Here is a 17,721-nt window from a genome sequence, read left to right as displayed (position 1 = left end):
TATGTCATATATGATATTGCATGTATTTCATTCTTATCCAAAGCGCATATAGAAACATATAAGCAATGCTTTAGATATCATATAAAAAATGTAAAGGGTGAAGTGAGATTACACATAATATGATCCATATATTTTTAGATGACCACCAAACATAAGTCTCCCATGTTTAGGAGCTCCATCCACTCACGTTTGAGTGAAATCATAGGGGGTCGATAGAGTATCGTGGGCTCTAAGTATAACTCCCTTTATCATTTTTAGTAAAATTTCACATTATCCCATAAACACCATAGTATAAAAGGACATTGTAAATAATAAAATTGGTATAAATCAGAAATACATGTGAAATAACGAAATATACATGTGCCTATATGAAACAATGCAATGCAAACAGAAACTTTAATTAATATATTCAAGCATATAAATAATTTAAGGACGAGAGCATATAAAAATCTAAAGTAATAATATAAAGCTCAATTAAAAAAAATTAGTAGAAATCAATTTCTAAAGGGAACGAAACAAGAATAGACGAAATCGACAAAAACTCGATTCTTATAGAATTTGAGAGACATGAATTATTTTGATAATTAATTATACTCCAAATTACTCAACAAAGATATCATTAGAAATCTATATCAGTCTACTTTCAAATAAATATAGATTTATAAAGGTTTTAATTTCTAATAGGGAGTTACAAATAATTTAGTATAGAGCGGTCAGAATTTATCGAATCGATAGGATTAATTGAAATGAGTCTATTTTTAACAAAACATGTTTTACATAAATTAGAGTTTCCAACATATAGTTACAAACAATTTAGTAACAAAGGCTAGAAATTTCGATCTCTATCTTACTAAATTTATAGGGTCGATTTAATTAGATGTTTGGTTAAGAAAATTTTCTCTAAAACCTTTACGTAAGTTATAAAAAAAAAGATTTATGAGTCTAGATTCAGATCAAATAGGTTTTATCTAAATTGAAAATTGATGCGGAGAGTTATAACTAAAATAAGGTAAAAATATTAGAACCTCAAAAAAAATTTTGGATTCAAATCTTTACATCCAAACAAGAGAGATATCATATTGTAAAACTAGAATTATTCAAATTTCTCATAATCAAGGAAAAAGTGGATATTAGAATTACAGTACAAATGGATTAGAACACATGTCTTTCAAAGATTATAATCCAAATAAATTTTAAGCTCAAATCCTTCTTCTCCTCTTCCTCCTTCTCCTCTTCTCCCTATTTTTTGCTTTTCTTCTCCTATCCTTTTTTTCTTCCTCCACGATTGTAACTTGCGCAGAATGTAGAGGGGTGCAGTCACCTGCTCTCCCCTCTCCCCCTCCTCTTCTTCTTCTCCTTCTCTGTCCCACAGCTGCAATCATAGCCCTCTTCCTCTTCTTCCTTCCCCTTCTTCTACTCCCAACCGCAGCCTCTTCTTCCTCTCTTTCTTTCTCTCCCAACCATAGACCTAGCTGCAGGCCCCTTCCACTTCTTCCTTCCTTCCTCTCCTTCTCTTTTTCCTTCCTCTTCTTCTTTCCCAGCCGCAACCTCTTCTTCCTCCCCTTCTCTTCTTCCTCTTCTTCTTCTCTCCCAACCGCAGCCCTAGCCTCAAGCCCCTTCCACTTCTTCCTTTATTCCTCTCATTCTCTTTTTCCTTCCTCTTCTTTCTTTCCCAACCGCAACCTCTTCTTCTTTCCCTTCTCTTCTTCCTCTCCTAGTCGAAGCCTCCTTTCTCTCTTCTTCTTCTTTCCTCTCTTCTCCTCTTCTTCTTCTTCTCTTCTTCTTCTCTCCTCCTCCCCGATGCACCACACCTCTGGCTATTTCCTCATGCGGGAAATAGAGGTGCACCGGAGGCGGTGAAATAAAAATTACCATTTTTAAATTTAAACAATTTAATCATTAAAATTTTTATATTTATAAATAGATCCTCATATTTTACAAATAGGTCCTTACATAAATTTCAAAAATAAGAGACATTACGCTCTCCCCCAAAATTTAGTTCTCTAAACTGATCATACATCCTTGGATGAAAAAGATGAGAATAAGTTTTTTTTATTTTCTTCTCTAGCTCCCAAATAGTTTCGTTAATAGAATAATACTTTCAAATCACTTTTAACTAGAGGAATGATCCTATTTCTACTTCATTCCTCAAGTAAACTAAATATAAATCTCATCGTTATCATTTTTTAATTTATTGAATAAGATTAGATTGGACCTGCATAGAAGCTATTTATAAAATCTAAGGACCTATTTATAAATATAAAAATTTTAGAAATTAGGGACATTAGGCCTTTACACCTTCCTCTCTTTTACACAAGACCTCACACCTCCTTATTATAACATCTATACTCAAGAAGGAAGAAGCTCAACACATTTTCAAGAGAGTTTACAATATTTTTATGCTAAAATTTTTTTGTTCCATCAAGCAAACATGAGTGGGTTATTTATAGATCCTAAATGACTTCAAAAATAGAGTCAAAAATTTAAATCCATGAATTTTCGAGGTACTGATGGTACTATCATCGACACCGGGTAGTATTACCACCGAACAAAGCTTGGGAATCTAGACTCTAGTGGTACCATCGCCAATCTAGGCGGTACTACCATCGCCCGATGGTACCACCACCGACACTTAGCGGTACTATCATTGAGGTTCCCGAAAAAACACAAATAGTGATTTTCGGCTCTCGAGCGGTACCATCGCTTGAGCCTAGTGGTACCACTAGGTGGTACTATTATTGGGGTCTCGAAAAAATAGTGTTTTCCGGCTCACAAGCAGTACCATCGCTTAAGCCTAGTGGTGCCACTACCCAACCTAACCCCAAGTCACTGAATTGGCCTTCCAATAGGCCTAATTCCACCCTAGTTCAGGTCCAAAGGGCTCCTAATCAAGTTGGCATGGTTATACTCCAAAACCAACTCAATTACACTCTAAACGACTTTGATCAAGACTTAACAACTCTAATTACAATCATGAAGCCTTTAGCACATTGTCTAGCATGTCATTTGTTCATCCAACACTTCGTTCGAACCACCGGTGTATCGTCCTTTCCTTCGACGCATTGCTCGATCCATCGATATGTTAATCTCCCACAACGTTTGATCTTCTTGGCGCAATATCCGATCCTTCCGAGCCGATGCCCGAACTCATGGCATGAAGTCCATCCTCCGGCACGTCAACCAATCCTCTGGTCCGACGTCCAATCTCTGACATGATGCTCTCTAGCCCAACGTCTGATTCTTCTGCTTCAATAATTTATCTTTCAATGATTAAAGTCGATGATCGAAGTTTTTTCTATGTGTCATTTATCTTAAACGTTTATTAGTTCATAAACTCATCAATTGATTTCATGGGATTCAAATACTTTCAACGTAATTCATAAATGTTTTGGTTTTAAGCTCTTGTGATGTGAATTGATTTGACATATCTCGTGATGATAAATGGTTGTGGTCGTTCCATATCAAGGTTAGGTTATTGATAAGTCAGCTTTCCACTTCCTGCAATCCAGGGAGAGCACACCCTCTCATCATAGGGAAAAATAATATTGTTTTGTGCAACTATGTCTTATGTTAAATTGAATAGCCGGAAGTTTTTGCACTGTCATCTCTTTACATTGGAAACGATTAGGAACTTGAAATCCTTATCCTTTGTGTACTTACTACTGAACTATGTAAAGGACTAACTGATTAGCTAATCTTCTATCAAAGATTTTTGACCTTGAATGCTCAATCATTTGGGGACTGATTGCATTATATATAATTTATTTTAGAGCATAAAATTTTTTTGTTATAGTGTTATTGAATTGTCTATTACATGTTCGTTCTTCAATATCCTCTATAAGGAAAGATTTCATCTTTAATTTTTTTTTCATATTATTTAGTTATTTTGTTGAATTTTGATCATAAAAGGGTATATAAAATCCTTATCAACTAAGTTACTTGATATCTTTAAAAAGAAACAAACTACTCATATTTTTTATCAACTAAGTTACTTGATATCTTCTTATTATTTTACATGTCAGGTTTCATTAGATAATTTGATCTAAAATTTAATCTACATAAGAAAAACTAAAAGATGATTTCAATTGAAGGTTCAAAATATAATCCTATACATTTTTAAAAAAATGCTTATTATCTTAATTGGTACAAATCTTGTTGGATCATTATGATGTCATAAAATTAAAAACATACCTTCACCCCATACCATTTGCCGAAAAAAAAATCTACCTCACCTTAGGATTTTCTCTACATGTTTTCCTAGTCAAAATCAATAAGGATGACACTATCAAATTTTGTGTGTAGATGTATATAGCCCATGTTTTGATTTAGTGAAAAATATAAAATTAGTTTAACATGTCAATTTGATTAAAGGTGAAATTCCATGTAAGAAGTTTTCAAGAACATTTTTTACCAAGATTAATAACAATTATGAATCATTTAACAAATTTGGGTCTTCTCCTTTAGAAATATAAAACATAACTCAATGAGAAAAAAATTAGATGCTATGAAAGAGCTCGTGTGTTGTTTGATAAAAGAAAATTTTTGTTTTTGAGATATTTGTGTATGAGATTGAGACAAGATGAGTCAAAGGAATAGTCTTATGTAGAATAAGGATGAAAACAATTATATTACAAATACTAGGTTTGGTTCATAATCCAACGATTAGATTGAATCCAATAATTACCAACCTAATTTGCATAAGCTTGAGAAAACATTCAAACTCACATGAGTAACCATTATTTCTTTTCAAAGGAACATAGTTATGTCAGCAATCCACGTTACGAGTATGTATGAGATCCATTAACGATATAATTATTATGATATATTCAGTTGCTCGATAAATATAGGGTTACGGAGCCAATCATGATACTATCTTAGGTTAAGGTGTCAAAAAAATTAGGAGTTTAGATTCCTGTAAAAAAATTGACATTAAGAACATATCCGATAAATTTTTTTTGATACCTAAGCTAGTATGAACTCAAAAGATTCAATTTAGAGTCCTATAAAAAAATTATACTAAAAACATATCTGATAAAATCTTTTCGATACCTAAGCTAGTATGAACTCTAAAGATTCTATCAACCTCAAAAGAGTCCTGTAAAAAAATTACATTAAGAACATATCCGATAAAATCTTTTCGATACCTAAGATAGTATGAACTTAAAAGATTCTATCAACCTCGAAAGAGTCCTGTAAAAAAATTACATTAAGAACATATCCGATAAAATCTTTTTGATACCTAAGCTTGTATGAATTCGGAAGATTCAGTTTAGAGTTCTATAAAAAAATTACATTAAAAATATATTTGATAAAATCTTTTCGATACCTAAGATAGTATGAACTTGAAAGATTCTATCAACCTCGAAAGAGTCCTATAAAAAAATTACATTAAGAATATATTTGATAAAATCTTTTTGATACTAAGCTAGTATGAACTTGAAAGATTCAATTTAGAGTCCTATAAAAAAATTACATTAAAAACATATCCGATAAAATCCTTTCGATACATAACCTAATATAAACTCGAAAGATTCTATCAACCTCGAAAGAGTCCTGTAAAAATAATTATATTAAGGACATATCCGGTAAAATCTTTTTGATACCTAAGCTAATATGAACTCGAAAGATTCAATTTAGAGTCCTATAAAAAAATTATATTAAAAACATATATGATAAAATCTTTTTGATACCTAAGCTAGTATGAACTCTAAAGATTCTATCAACCTTGAAAGAGTCTTGTAAAAAAATTACATTAATAATATATATGATAAATTTTTTTCGAAACCTAAGATAGTATAAACTTGAAAGATTCCATCAACCTCGAAAGAGTCCTGTAAAAAAATTACATTAAGAACATATCCGATAAAATTTTTTCGACACCTAAGCTAGTATAAACTCGGAAGATTCAGTTTAGAGTCCTATAAAAAATTTATATTAAAAACATATCTGATAAAATCTTTTCGATACCTAAGCTAGTATAAACTCTAAAGATTTTATCAACCTCGAAAGAGTCATATAAAAAAATTATATTAAGAACATATTCGATAAAATCTTTTTGATACCTAAGCTATTATGAACTCGAAAGATTCAGTTTTGAGTCCTTTAAAAAAATTACATTAAAAACATAACTGATAAAATCTTTTTAATACCTATGTTAGTATGAACTCTAAAGATTCTATCAATCTCGAAAGAGTCCTGTAAAAAAATTACATTAAGAATATATTCGATAAAATCTTTTTGATACCTAAGCTAGTATAAACTTGAAAGATTTAGTTTAGAGTCCTATAAAAAAATTATATTAAAAACATATCTAATAAAATCTTTTCGATACATAAGATAGTATGAACTTGAAAGATTCTATCAACATTGAAAGAGTCCTATAAAAAAATTACATTAAAAATATATCCGATAAAATCTTTTTGATACCTAAGCTAGTATGAACTTGAAAGATTTAGTTTAGAGTCCTATAAAAAAATTATATTAAAAATATATCCGATAAAATCTTTTTGATACATAAGCTAGTATAAACTTGAAAGATTTTATCAATCTTGAAAGAGTCCTTTAAAAAACAATTACATTAAGAACATATCCGATAAAATCTTTTTAATACCTAAGCTAGTATGAACTCGAAAGATTCTATCAACCTTAAAGAGTGCTATAAAAAAATTATATTAAAAATATATTTGATAAAACTTTTCAATACCTAAGATAGTATGAACTTGAAAGATTTTATCAACCTCGAAAGAGTCCTTTAAAAGAATTATATTAAGAACATATCCGATAAAATCTTTTTAATACCTAAGCTAGTATGAACTTGAAAGATTTAGTTTAGAGTCCTATAAAAAATTACATTAAAAACATATCCGATAAAATCCTTTCGATACATAAGCTAGTATAAACTCGAAAGATTCTATCAACCTTGAAAGAGTCCTGTAAAAAAAATTACATTAAGAACATATCCGTCTTTTTGATACTTAAACTAGTATGAACTCGAAAGATTCAGTTTAGAGTCCTGTAAAAAAATTATATTAAAAATATATCCGATAAAATCTTTTCGATACCTAAGCTAGTATGAACTCTGAAGATTCTATCAACCTCGAAAGAGTCTTGTAAAAAAATTACATTAAGAACATATCCGATAAAATCTTTTTGATACCTAAGATAGTATGAACTTGAAAGATTCTATCAACCTTGAAAGAGTCTTGTAAAAAAATTACATTAAGAACATATTCGATAAAATCTTTTTGATATCTAAGCTAGTATGAACTCGGAAGATTCAGGTTAGAGTCCTATAAAAAAAATTACATTAAAAACATATATGATAAAATCTTTTCGATACTTATTAGTATAAACTCTAAAGATTTTATCAATCTCGAAAGAGTCTTGTAAAAAAATTAATTAAGAAATATTCGATAAAATATTTTTGATGCCTAAGCTATTATGAAATCGAAAGATTGAGTTTAGAGTCCTATAAAAAAATTACATTAAAAACATATCTGATAAAATCTTTTCAATACCTAAGCTAGTATTAACTCTAAAGATTCTATCAATCTCAAAAGAGTCCTGTAAAAAAATTACATTAAGAATATATTCGAGAAAATCTTTTTGATACCTAAGCTAGTTAAACTCGAAAGATTCAATAGTCCTATAAAAAAATTATATTAAAAATATATATCCGATAAAATATTTTCAATACCTAAGCTAGTATGAACTCTAAAGATTTTATCAACATCGAAAGAGTTCTGTAAAAAAATTATATTAAGAATATATCTGATAAAATATTTTTGATACCTATGAATTCGAAAGATTCTATCAAACTCGAAAGTCCTGAAAAAAAATTATATTAAGAATATATCCAATAAAATATCTTTGATATCTAAGCTAGTATGAACTCAAAAGATTCAAGTCTTATAAAAAATATATTAAAAATATATTCGTTAAAATCTTTTTAATATATACGCTAGCATGAACATGAAAGATTGGTGTCCATTCTTAAGATGCGATTGACGGTCAAGGAATTATTACGTGTACCAACAACATATCTCGGTGCCTCACTGTAGTAGCGTCAGGTTCTATCTCTCACATATCTCCCGGATCAACAACATGCCGCTAACGCCCCTGGTCTAGTCTCTACAAAGACGTGTGTGTATCTTTATGCCCCAAAAGCCTGGAGCCAAAACCCCCCGCGACGGTCGCTCTCTTCCTCCGAGGAGTTCCCCCCCTCTCTCTCTCTCTCACACAGTGGCAGTAATGGGGAGAACGAAGCAACTCCCGAGCAGGTCCCGCAAACGCACGAAGCAGCATCAGCAGTCGATGGGTATCTCTCTATTCTCTATCTCTTTCCTTTCCGCCTCTCGCTCTCCCGCGCGCGTGCTCGTCCGCTATCGATCAGTAAAACCCTAATCCTCCGATTTTTTTGCGCAGCGGGAGGGAGTTCACCGGCGACATCTTCTCGCTCCGCTCGTGTGAGACTATGGTTCTTTTTCTTTTTTCAGTGTTCTTCATTGGCTTTGTTCTTTTTTATGGGGATATATTGGCTGTAGATTTTGGGAATATATGCGAGTAGGGGAAGAGGACGAGCGAATCAGACGCGCCTCAAGGTAAGCGATTGCTTCCGGTTTCCTATTTGCTTATTATCTGCTTGCTTTCGCTGCTTTTGCTATTAGGGTTGATACTTCGATTATAGTAAAGACCCTTACAAAGCAGGGACTCCAAGCCAATCACGGCGGCGTTACAGGCACAGACCAGGGGTTATGGCACTCCGTGAGATCCGGAGGCTTCAGAAGTCATGGAAGCTGCTTATTCCTATGGCTCCCTTTGTCAGACTTGTTAGTACCAGCCTGGAGCTCCTCTTGCTTATTATGGTTCGGTCGAATCAATGTTATTCCATGTGGCAAACAAATTTGTTAGGAATACTGGCAACGCTTGTGGTTTTAAAGTTTTTTTTTTTCCCCTGTCACTCAGGATTGATTATATTGATATTTCACTTTTAGACACGTTACTTTGTGCTTTCCTATTCTGTCACTGATCTGGGATAACATATCTTGTGGTTCTCGGGTATATTATTTCAAGCATTTTGTTTGGTTGTAGGTAAGGGAGATTACTAATTTCTATTCAAAATATGTATCTCGTTGGACCCCTGAAGCTCTGATCGCAATTCAGGAGGTACTGATCAACTTGTATTACACGTTTTGTTTTTCTAGTTTCTCATTGCTTATATGATTTTATGATAACTCTTGAGTAGGCTTTGAACATTTTCAATCAATTAGTTTTGGCATATAATATGTCGTCTGCTTCTGTAAGATTATCATCTTCTATAGAGTTTTTTGTTTCTTGAGAAAAGAATGTGTTGTTTAAGCAACAAACAAGAGACAGCTAAAGGATGAAGAAACATACATTAGAGAGAAGCCAAATAGGAGAGAGAGAGAGAGATAGAGAGAGAGAGAGCAAAGATGAACTAAAGAGATTATTGCTGATTAATATCAAAACATGTGCCCAAGGAGTGCTATATCCGTCATTTTGACTAGGATAAATGGAAGTATAAAAAAATAACATAACCAATTGCTGAGGCTGCTATCCGTAAGTGCTAGCTGACCCCTATTGTGGTCTCTTGTGGGTGGTTGGGTCCTCCTCGGGGTAGAAAGAGATGAGAGAGTGGGAGAGGAGAGTAGAAGATGAGAGAAGATAGATGAGAGGGTAGAAGGTGAGAATAAAGAAAGGAGAGAGTTTAAGAGGACAATTATACGATATACATTTCATTTTCTTTCTTTTCTGAATTTCATTAGCAAGCCCAGCCCCTATTTATATGCTCATGTCATCATAAGTTTCATTAACTACAGTAACTCGAATCACAATTCCAAAAGGTCAGACATTCAACTTACATTTCTAAAAAGTCAACCAGTGATGTCAAGATGTTCTCGAGTGCTCACTTAGGCACTAGAGCATGGTGAGGTCCGAGCACCTCAATGGGCCCCATGCAAGGTGCCTTCAATTAGATGTCTCATAGCACCTCAATTGAGCACTAGGTGTCCTAGGCATGACTAGCTCTAGCAACCTTTACTCTGACTATTAGGCCCTCCATGCCCTATCCATTTCTCAGCCTGATACCTCCCCTTCCACCTCTCCTCCCCCAGTCTGACATCCTTCTCCTTGAACCAAAGGCCGATCTAAAACCCTAGTGACTCGAACTTGGATCCTATCTAGACCTTGCTCGATGAACTAGATACCAATCCCCTAGACCATATTTTGCACGAACCAATTCTCCATGCTCAATGAAATTCTGTGTGCCCTAGTGTCTTTTCCACCTAATCCTGATTTCCATTATTATCAGTCTGCCACCATTATTTCTTCTCCCTTTGTCCATTATGATCCAACTTCCTTTTCTTTTCACTTTCCTCCTTCCTTCCTTTGTCCTCCCCTCTCTGTGGGGTTCAATTGTCGTTGCCACTAGCCCTTCCTTTTTGCATAATCATATCCATAATTATTAAACTCAGACTGGATTGGCATGTTTGATAGTTAAAATTGGCAACAAGTCTCTTGGTTGGTTGGGTTTATTAATTGGACCTTTTTTATTCCTATTGACCATCTGAATATAATTACTCTTATTTAGGTTTTAGGGGAATTTAGTCTTTTTTAAAAAAAGTATCTGATACTTTCTCAGAGCTTGTGTTTCTTGACCTCCCTTTTAACCACCCTCTTGAATGCCCTCTTTGTTCTTTCATTACTGTCCTCTCATTTGTTATCATCATCGTCTCTTTTGCTCTTTCTGACACCCTTTACTTGCCTCTCATCATCTTCCTTTCTCATTTTTGTTTTCACCACTCCTCAGAACTATTCTCTTTCACATCATTTTTTTTCTTATCTTGTAATCTTGTGTTTCATGCTACTGACCTATTATCAGTCATCCTACTCATGTGAGTTTGGATTTGTTCATCAAATTTCCTTGATTCATTGTATAATGAAGAGACATTTCATGACTATATTTTTGTTATAATTTTTAGATATTTTCATCATAAAGTTAAAACTTTTTTTAAAATATATAAGTATGAAGCTATCAATGGGAATATGAAGACAATAAAACATGAAGCTACTGATGGAGACAAGGAAACCATAAAAAGGTCTTTTGGGTGGGAATGATGAGAAGTATAATGAGATATTTGAATTTATTGATATAAGTTGTGAATGTCAACTTCACCATCTATTTACTTTTTAAACCCAGAATTATATTTTTAGCAATCATGCATATCAAAGAAGTGAGTTAAATACATATAATTTGATGTTTTAGTGATTATCATTTTGCATGTATAATGATATAAAACTCACGTTGGATTGAAGTATTTTTTTTAATTATTATCTTTGTTTTTAGTTATTTTTTATAACTTGCAACGTCAATGCTTTGGTTTGCTTAGCCAAGTGCCTAGCACCTATGACAAATAAGGATCTTGACACCTTATAGCGCATAGAGTGTTCTGACAAACTTAGATCCAAGACTCTCAATGGTAGTTATGACATATATTTTGAAAAATGCTTATTCCCTAAACTTTGAAATTTGTGCCTATATTAATCTCTACTAGAATCCTTAGTTGGGGCTGTATCAAGCTGTTTTCATTCTTGTTTTCCCTGGACATGGTATACATTTCTGTATGTTCTGCCATTAATGTAAAATAGGATATCAGAAAATATGTTGCTGCTACTGGAAAAGACCAGAAAATTTGATCCTACCATTAGTGCTAATAGATGATTCTTTAAATTAGAATACAAATATTCTATGATGAATTGATGCTTTTTAAACTTGTTTTCCTATTCCATGGAGTATCTTCATCAGTCACAATCATTTCTTTCATGAACATGAGCTCACAGCTTGATGTAGGGATCAGGACTTAGAGGAATGTTACATTAAAAGAAACGCATAGCTTGCTATTATGTACAATGTTTCTTTTCAGCTGGCTGTATAACTTTCTCCACCATCTTGCATACACATTAAATCCAATAATTGAAACATCAGAATGTAACCATACTTTCTTGCACATCTCTCATGATTTTAATCTTTTTGAGCAAAACTGGCTCAAGGATACTGCAACATTAATAAACTTCTTGATGCTTTAAGGGCACAGGCTCATGTGTTGTGCTGGGTTGAGTTTTAAGATGACTCTTTTTCCAAGTTGCTATTTAAAATTTAGTTCCACTAGTTGTTCTTCTATTAGTCATCTTGATTGAAAACATTACAAAAGCTTTCCTTCTGAGGATGACTTTGAATTCTTTCCTCAAAACATTGATGAGAAGTTTTAAGGCACTAAATGATTTCGGTTATCGAAATCAATTGCTAGGAAGAACTAACCAAGCTTCTAGAATTGTTTTAGTTTGTGCTATTTATTAACCACTTCAAGTTAGTTCTATTGCTCCTAGGATGTTTATTGGGCAGTCCAGTCGCTAAGAGTATGTAATTTTCCTAGGTTGTCAATGGTATCAACCAAGGTTTGTAATTTTGTATCATACCGGAGTTTCGAGCTCAGTTCGGTATGGTACGATACAAGTATACCAAACGATACATTTCGGTATACCGCTCGATATATATATATATATATATATATATACACGATGGTTCTGCCCACGCTAGGACTCCTCCCCACGAAAAAAAAAGAAAGGGAAAGACGACGTTGCTCGGTTTCCCCGTGCAAAAAAAAAAAAGGAGGAAAGGTGACATTTTCTCGGTTTCCCAGCACAATAAAAGAAGAAAAGTGAAAGGCAACGTCGTTCGGTTTCCTCGTGCAAAAAAAAAAGGGGGAAAGGCAACGTCGCCTCGGTGACGTCGCTTCGTTTCCCCACGCAAAAAGAAAAAAAAAAGAAAAAGAAAGGCATCTCCTTGCTTGGTTTCTTTTGTTGGGGACAAGAAATCGCTTCTCCCCGCGACGTCGCCGAGACTTTGTCGTTGTGTCGGATCTCCAAGTTTTCTTCTTTCTTCTCCCTCTTCTTTCTTCTCCATCACCGACTGATTTAGGAACGGAAACAGTCGCAATCGATGCTATCGCTCGGTAGCAGACGATTCGTGTACTGGTCTGCTTACGAACCGGTATGTACCGCCCATTCGAAATTAAAATCCTTGGTATTAACTATTAAATAATGTCAATGTATCTAGGTTTTCTATTTGTCCAGTGTTTTTTAGTGTATCATTCTGACCATGTAAAAGTTTCATGATGTGACCTTTAACATTTGATCATCATTACTTTGACCTAATATGTGGTGCTTCTCTCTCTAGCTTCTATGGAGCTTTCTCTTCAGACAAACTGATCATACTGATAGCAATCCCCTGATATATAAATTTCTATTGAAGGTTACAGGGAAGGGATACAACCTAAAATCATTTACATTGAACTTCTATGTCATGATTGTTACTGAGGCAAGTATCTGAAAATGAGTCACATGTTATTGCCAGAGGCTTGGAGCTATAAGCAAATAAAAAATTTGTGGGCTCACTAAGACTTATGTATAGGCAGGATTTTGTAAAAGTGAATCTGCTTAATGGATGATGTTTATGGAAAGTAGGATTCTTCTAGCTGAACTCTAATGCCATCAATATAAGTGGAGAATTTTGAATTTTGAAGGATGTTTTGCTGGAAGAAACATTTCTTAACATTGGTTTTATAAGGTCACTATCGTTTGAGAGATTTGGTAGATGGACATGCATAATATAAGGGGATTCTCATACACAATCTTCTTGAGTAACTCATCAAAGCAGTATAATTTTTTGCCAAGAGGACCAGTAACTTTCTTGGGCTTTTAAGGGCATTTCTTTATAGTCATTATGTTATTGACCTCCAGTTGACAGTTAGTTGGAAATTGTGCAGAAGATCAGACAGGTGACTTTGATAAGTTCCTTGAATTGTTTCTATGAATTATGGCTAAGATGATTCAGTTTAAGTGTTGATCTTTATGATTTCGAACAGTTACTTTGCTTGCAGGTGGGTTCTATTATCTCCTAACAGTGGTTATTTCTTTTCAAACATGAATTTTAACTATGCTCTGTGTATGAAAAATAAGAAAATCAAGGATCTTATTAGCAGTTGCTTCTGTGGTATTGGAACTGCTTGACTTCTGAAAATTCATTTCCATTATTAACTTATTATTGTAATTATACTTCTCTTAGATTTGTCCAATTGCTTCAGGCAACAGAAACTTATATACAAGGGTTGTTTGAGGATGCTTATCTGTGTACTATTCATGCTAAACGTGTTACACTCCGTAAGTTACTGTTCTACAAACTAAGGTCCTTTACTGCAATAACTTCTAACAATGTTATATTTCTGGTTAATACTACTTTTAGGCAATGTGCTTGCTCTTATCTTTTTTCTGATATAACATGCTGTTATTTAAGCTCAAGATAAGTGACACATTCTACATGAAAGAGTCTAATGTCAACTTTCACTTGTTTTCTACTGTGATTTTAGACTATCACAATAGAGAAGAACATCTTCAAAACAGCTAAAATAGATAAGTTCAGGAAAGTGTTTTTTCAACTTATGGTAATTCAAATTAACAGTTGTTTGATTCAGTAGACATGGGTATATATTTGCATGGGCATGCATACAATAGGCTCAAACATGTATGTTTGTTTGTGTAGGCTCTGCTTGAATGTAAAATAACCGGATCCACCCCCACACCCATTTGAGTGTGCCTGATCCTGTACATAGACACCCAAGAGTATCCCTGATGATAAATATGTTTACATAAGGTACAGACAAAATTATGTATATTACAGAATTGGAGTTAATATTCAAGTGAGTCATTGATTCCTAATTTGCGATTCTTTTTCATGTATTTTGTTGCGAGCTTCATGAAATTTTCTCGTATGTGTGCTTACAATTTTCCGGTGAATTTTTCCGAATAACCTGAGGGTCTTTAATTTCTCAAAGTAGTAGATCATATAACGAATCAATAAATATTTTCACTTATAGTTATCAATTCAATTGTATTACAGGCAATTGTGGTCACATTTAATTGTTCCTAGATGCATGATCAGGAATATTTTAGGTCAGATAAGTATTGATTGTCTGAAACATCAATATGTCAAATGTTTATCCCACCTTAAGTGTAAGTAGCCAGATATTTATTACTGGTTTAAAAGTCTGATAATTCTCTTTGCTTGGACAGTCTTTAATGGATATCTAGGTAGGTTTTGTGCAAAATTTAGCTTTAGGAACAATTCTGGAACTTTAGTTGATTAAAGACGTAGGGTTGCAAAGAGAAAAATTCATCGACAAGAAGGAGAAAAAGACCAGTTGGCATCTACTAAGATTTATCTTCTCGGTCATGTAGGAAAGTGATGGAATCAGAAGATGACATTCAATCATCCATTATCCCATTGCCAATTTGTGAAATCAAAATTTCCTTTTGAACTGTTTGGCTTTTGAAGTATAGTACAGAAATATATGCTGCATGATTCTTAAGTATATGTCTTTTCCAAATTAGCTTCATTTTCTTTGTGGTGATTAGATAAAGCAACAATATCGAAGTAAGCTATGTCAATGTGTATTGGAGAATGATTAGGAGGCAACTTAAATTAAAGTCATTTATATCTGGAGGGAGGGGAAGGATGTTGCAATTTTAAATGTCAAACTTGAAGGGTCATGCTGCTTTATCAGTCTGAATTTACTTGTTGCTAATATAAATGCCAATGAGCTGAACAAGTTACGTCGCTAGGAGTTTCACTAGCTATATATTGAGACCAAGCATTAGAGAAGGCTGATTATGCAATTGACACAATTATGCTCCGATCGAAATTTTATCAATAATATTTGAATTATTTATTCCCATTGAACATTCTTGCAACAAAATGAACTTCCACAGTGTTTGCTGTCCTTCGCTTATTTTCCATCTCGCTCGCTCTTCATATACTGATATCTATGTATCGACAGAGCAAAAGGATTTACAGCTAGCAAGGCGGATCTGTGGCAGAAGACACTGGTGAAATGAGAAAAACAAGTTCTTCACTTTTTTGGCCACGTAAAAAGAGGACGCTTACAGAATCAAATAGAAGGCTCTCAAGAACTAGCGGTTGGCCGCGTTTGCTATCGATCGATGCCATGAGGCTAAAAGGAAAAACTAGCCTAAGCTGATTGATTTCTGACTCCTGAAACTATTTTGTGGTTTGAGGCGAACTTGTGGAGTTTTGAGTTTGTTTGAGCTGGACGAGGTTTGTGAGTTTGAATACATATATACATAGGAACTACACAAAATTTAAAAAAAGAAAGAATTATCTGAGATAATCATTTTTTTTGGGGCCTCTGAAATGAATATAAAGTCGATTGTATATAATTATTTTGTTTGAAAAATAAAAAAGGATTACGTATTCTTTGTTTTCGATGGACAGATGGAATTAATGCCATAATTTTGTAGTTGGGCCAATCCTTTATGATGGTATAACACATTTTCTGTTATATTTTAAGCAAACGAGGCTCGTGAGCAGCTAAACAAACTCGTTCTTCCTTTCTTTCAAAATGCCTCAATGACACTTACACTTACAGAGGCTCATGAAGCTCGAGGATATTTTATGTATGTCACGAAGCTCGAGGATCCATGTGTAATTTTTCATTTGGGACCTTGTTGTATTAATTATGGAGGATTTGATGACTAATAGATGTACGATAATAGTTGATTTTTTTTTTTTCTAATTTAGTCATTCTTAGATACAGAACAGTGAGTTAATGGTGTAAGCAAAAGTTTTGGTATACTCTAACCTCTAGATGTCGTCCCAATTGTAATTACCTCAAGAGGCTCCTTAGACACGTGTTGCTAATGAGGATCACACAAGAATTGTTACGACACTAATACATCAATGACATAGATTATTAGTAGTACACTACAATGAGGATCCAAATATATAGAATCAAGAACCTCAATCTATCGATTATAGAGTCTCAACGTTCGTTCATTTTGATAGTAGAAACAAATACATACTAGATTTTACTTAATTTGTTGAAATCATAGAGCTTTGACACATAATCTAATATCACAATTTATATCTTTGTAGATGTATCAAAATCAACTAAACAACAAAGGACCGTGGAACAAAATTACTCCTCAGTGATTAAAAAAGATAAATTCACACTCTCATCCTCAAAACCAACAATTATTCTTTTGCACTCTTTTTTTTTTTTTGAAGTAGAATCAAAATATCAATTAATTAGAATAAAAACCCCTAATTTTTTCAAACTTTTTTGACCATTTTTAAGTGCATGGTTATGAATTGTTTGGTTCTTGTGAATCACTTGGCTCATTGTTTTGTACTTGGCAGTCTAGTCTTGTATCACTAAAAAGTTTCTCCCTTGTAATGGCGCTGGATTAATAAATCGTTTTACTCCTTTTTATTCAAAAATGAATAAAATTACAGTTTTCCCAAATGAGCTAAGATGTGATATTGAGGTATGGCAAAGCTGTGTGAGAGTCTGATGCCATCTTCTCGCTTGTTTTAGCTTTGGCCTGTCATTATATCCCACCCCAACCTTACACCGCAGGGAGAAATCTCTTTGGACACTTCTGATAAGGACAGCTTTAGCGCGCACACCCAATTCGTGGTGTGTAGCGGCATCCCAATCCCATAGGTCGAAGGAATTTAACTCTCACTTATGTCTCGTGCCCTCAATATTCCTTGATTAGATTTCGAATCAAGGTTCTCAATTTCATCACATCACTCACTATGAGAAGTACATACCGATTCAAGAAGAT

General features: G+C 33.6%; 1 protein-coding gene across 8 annotated transcripts; it reads left to right on the top strand.

Moving 5' to 3' along the window:
• Positions 1-8,085: 8,085 nt before the first annotated feature.
• LOC135677010 (histone H3-like centromeric protein CENH3) lies at positions 8,086-16,359 on the top strand. 8 transcript variants are annotated; one of them, XM_065188840.1, is made up of 8 exons: positions 8,086-8,317; positions 8,425-8,465; positions 8,567-8,600; positions 8,692-8,828; positions 9,091-9,165; positions 14,144-14,238; positions 14,618-14,728; positions 15,912-16,359. In XM_065188840.1, the coding sequence occupies exons 1-6, from the start codon at positions 8,155-8,157 to the stop codon at positions 14,192-14,194; spliced, it is 501 nt and encodes a 166-aa protein (XP_065044912.1). In that variant the 5' UTR covers positions 8,086-8,154; the 3' UTR covers positions 14,195-14,238; positions 14,618-14,728; positions 15,912-16,359. The 8 variants fall into 8 exon arrangements, 6 of the variants coding, with proteins under 6 accessions (XP_065044912.1, XP_065044911.1, XP_065044910.1 ...); XM_065188838.1 differs by having other exon boundaries at positions 8,088-8,317; positions 14,163-14,238; XM_065188839.1 differs by lacking the exon at positions 14,618-14,728 and having other exon boundaries at positions 8,087-8,317.
• Positions 16,360-17,721: the final 1,362 nt, after the last annotated feature.

The sequence above is a fragment of the Musa acuminata genome, chromosome BXJ1-6, assembly GCF_036884655.1.
Source record: "Musa acuminata AAA Group cultivar baxijiao chromosome BXJ1-6, Cavendish_Baxijiao_AAA, whole genome shotgun sequence".
Classification (NCBI taxonomy): Eukaryota; Viridiplantae; Streptophyta; class Magnoliopsida; order Zingiberales; family Musaceae; genus Musa; species Musa acuminata.
Note: the sequence above shows the minus strand (reverse complement) of the source record. Positions and strands in the feature narration are given on the sequence as shown.

Bases quoted from the DNA above. Each gene is read 5' to 3' on its own strand.
- LOC135677010 (XM_065188835.1), top strand. From the start codon at position 8,155: ATGCCCCAAAAGCCTGGAGCCAAAACCCCCCGCGACGGTCGCTCTCTT. The intron at 8,318-8,424 runs GTATCTCTCTAT...TTTTTTGCGCAG, and splicing joins GCAGCATCAGCAGTCGATGG to CGGGAGGGAGTTCACCGGCG. The intron at 8,601-8,691 runs GTAAGCGATTGC...ATTATAGTAAAG, and splicing joins CGAATCAGACGCGCCTCAAG to ACCCTTACAAAGCAGGGACT.